This window comes from Sinocyclocheilus grahami, unplaced genomic scaffold (assembly GCF_001515645.1).
Source record: "Sinocyclocheilus grahami isolate Dianchi unplaced genomic scaffold, SAMN03320097.WGS_v1.1 scaffold1070.1, whole genome shotgun sequence".
NCBI classification, from domain to species: Eukaryota; Metazoa; Chordata; class Actinopteri; order Cypriniformes; family Cyprinidae; genus Sinocyclocheilus; species Sinocyclocheilus grahami.
The window spans coordinates 381,126-382,916 of NW_015506249.1; the positions used below are offsets into that span (position 1 = coordinate 381,126).

Genomic DNA, 1,791 nt, shown 5'->3' on the forward strand with positions numbered 1-1,791 from the left:
GGTTGTTTTGACCCAGCGGTTGGGTTAAATGTTTAACCCAACCTTCTAGGTAGTAACCCAACCGCTGGGTCAAAACAACCCAATTGCTGGGTTTGTCCCTATTTTACCCAGCACTGGGTTGTATTTAACCCAGCATTTTTTAGAGTGTATTTTGTACTATAAATCTAATTACAAGTAGTTAATTTCTGGAATCCGATTAAAAAATACAGATTACACGCAATCAGTTACTGGATATAAAGATCAAGAAATGACAAAACCAAATCAAAATTGTAGTCATACATATAGTAGAATGTTTAATTTTGAACCATTTTCACAGCAAACATAAGGCGACATAAAAGTACAGCTAATGTCGAAATGTTTTCAGAGATGACTGGCACTTATCGTTTACAAAAGCTGGTCGTTCAACAAGATGGAAGGGGTTAAGACATTCAAAAACATCCAAGAAAGCATTCCAGGCTTTGACAGCTGTGAGTTAAGCTCTGACAACCCCCTCTATTTGTCTATAAAAGTTACATTCGATTTGGGCGCATACACACAGAGAAGCACAGAGATGCTTGGAAATCGACATGCACCAGTAATCGAATCCTGAGCAGACACACCCGTCTAATAAAGGCAGGTCACAACATGACATTCTCCAGGGTCAGCAAGCAGGGAACAGCCTATTTAAAAAAGCGATAACAGCAAAGAGGCCACAGCACACGATGGTACATCCTGCTACCAAACAGCGACGTTTCTCTGTGCGTAGAGCCATCTGTTGGTGGATTTCGAAATGCTTTTTTAAAATGGTGCCTTTGAGGACGAAAGCAAGAGCAGCTGGCCTTCTCAGTTCTCACCTGCCAACGTTTCCGCTTTGTTGCTGATCTGAGACCAGTTTCGAGTCATCTGATGTGTGTATTAATATATAATTTGGGAATATGAAAAATGGTCCAAGGTCAGCAACAAAAATATTCAAGTTCGTCTGCTCACTGTACAGGCGCTTCAATCGCTGTCGTCCTGGAGGCAGAGAGTTGTTTGGTTATTTTATGAATCAGTCAGGGAACAATGATGTGTTTTGTTTGTTTGCTCACCTCTCTGGATTGACGGGCTTCTGTTGCTGTTCTTGATGCTGCTGCTCTTTCTGTTCCTGCTCCATTCTACAAAGAGCATAGCATTCTGGGTAAATAGGGAGTTGCTGGTCTCCTCTTCCAGTTTGTGAAAGCATTATCTAATAGGTGTCAAATAAGCCAGTTTTGAGGAGTTTGGGGATTACCTCTCTTTTCTAGCATTCATTCTTTCCTCTTCAAATCTGCAAAACAAGACAAATTGAACTCAGAAATTGGTATCAGATTTTAGTTTTGGTTAGCAAAGGGTAAAATACGTCTGTATGTTTGAAATCTTCTTACTGTAAGACACACTCTGGGATCTGGATATGATCCATAGGAACAATCTTTTCCAGCTCTTCCAGACTGTGCACATAACGGATCTTATTCATGAACTTCACACTGTAGAGCAAAAAATATCATTTATGAGCATGTCTGAACCCTGCATAATGAACTTTGAATAATTATCCATGCACTTTTAATTAATTATGAGAATTTATTTCTATATAGTACAATATTTAGTATTTTTTTTTTTATATATTAAGAAAAAAATGTAAAAATAAAGTTGCAATATATTCATAAGATTAATTCACCAATATTTTAGCTTTTTAATAAGTACATGATTTTATTTAATCAACTTCGAATCTCATTTCCGTTCTGTTGTTGAATAATATGTTTACCTGATGAAGGGTTTGGAAATTGCAATGACTGT

At 37.7% G+C, this 1,791-nt stretch overlaps 1 protein-coding gene across 1 annotated transcript in view; it reads right to left on the minus strand.

The window, feature by feature from the left end:
• Nucleotides 1-267: 267 nt before the first annotated feature.
• Nucleotides 268-1,791, minus strand: part of LOC107566336 (caytaxin-like) — a 5,265-nt gene continuing 3,741 nt past the window's right edge. The window contains exons 4-8 of the mRNA XM_016251756.1: nucleotides 1,760-1,787; nucleotides 1,383-1,481; nucleotides 1,250-1,285; nucleotides 1,068-1,133; nucleotides 268-993 (exon numbers count right to left, since the gene is read on the minus strand). Coding sequence (XP_016107242.1) covers nucleotides 963-993; nucleotides 1,068-1,133; nucleotides 1,250-1,285; nucleotides 1,383-1,481; nucleotides 1,760-1,787 — 260 coding nt within the window. The 3' untranslated portion in view covers nucleotides 268-962. The remainder of the gene's footprint in view (nucleotides 994-1,067; nucleotides 1,134-1,249; nucleotides 1,286-1,382; nucleotides 1,482-1,759; nucleotides 1,788-1,791) is intronic.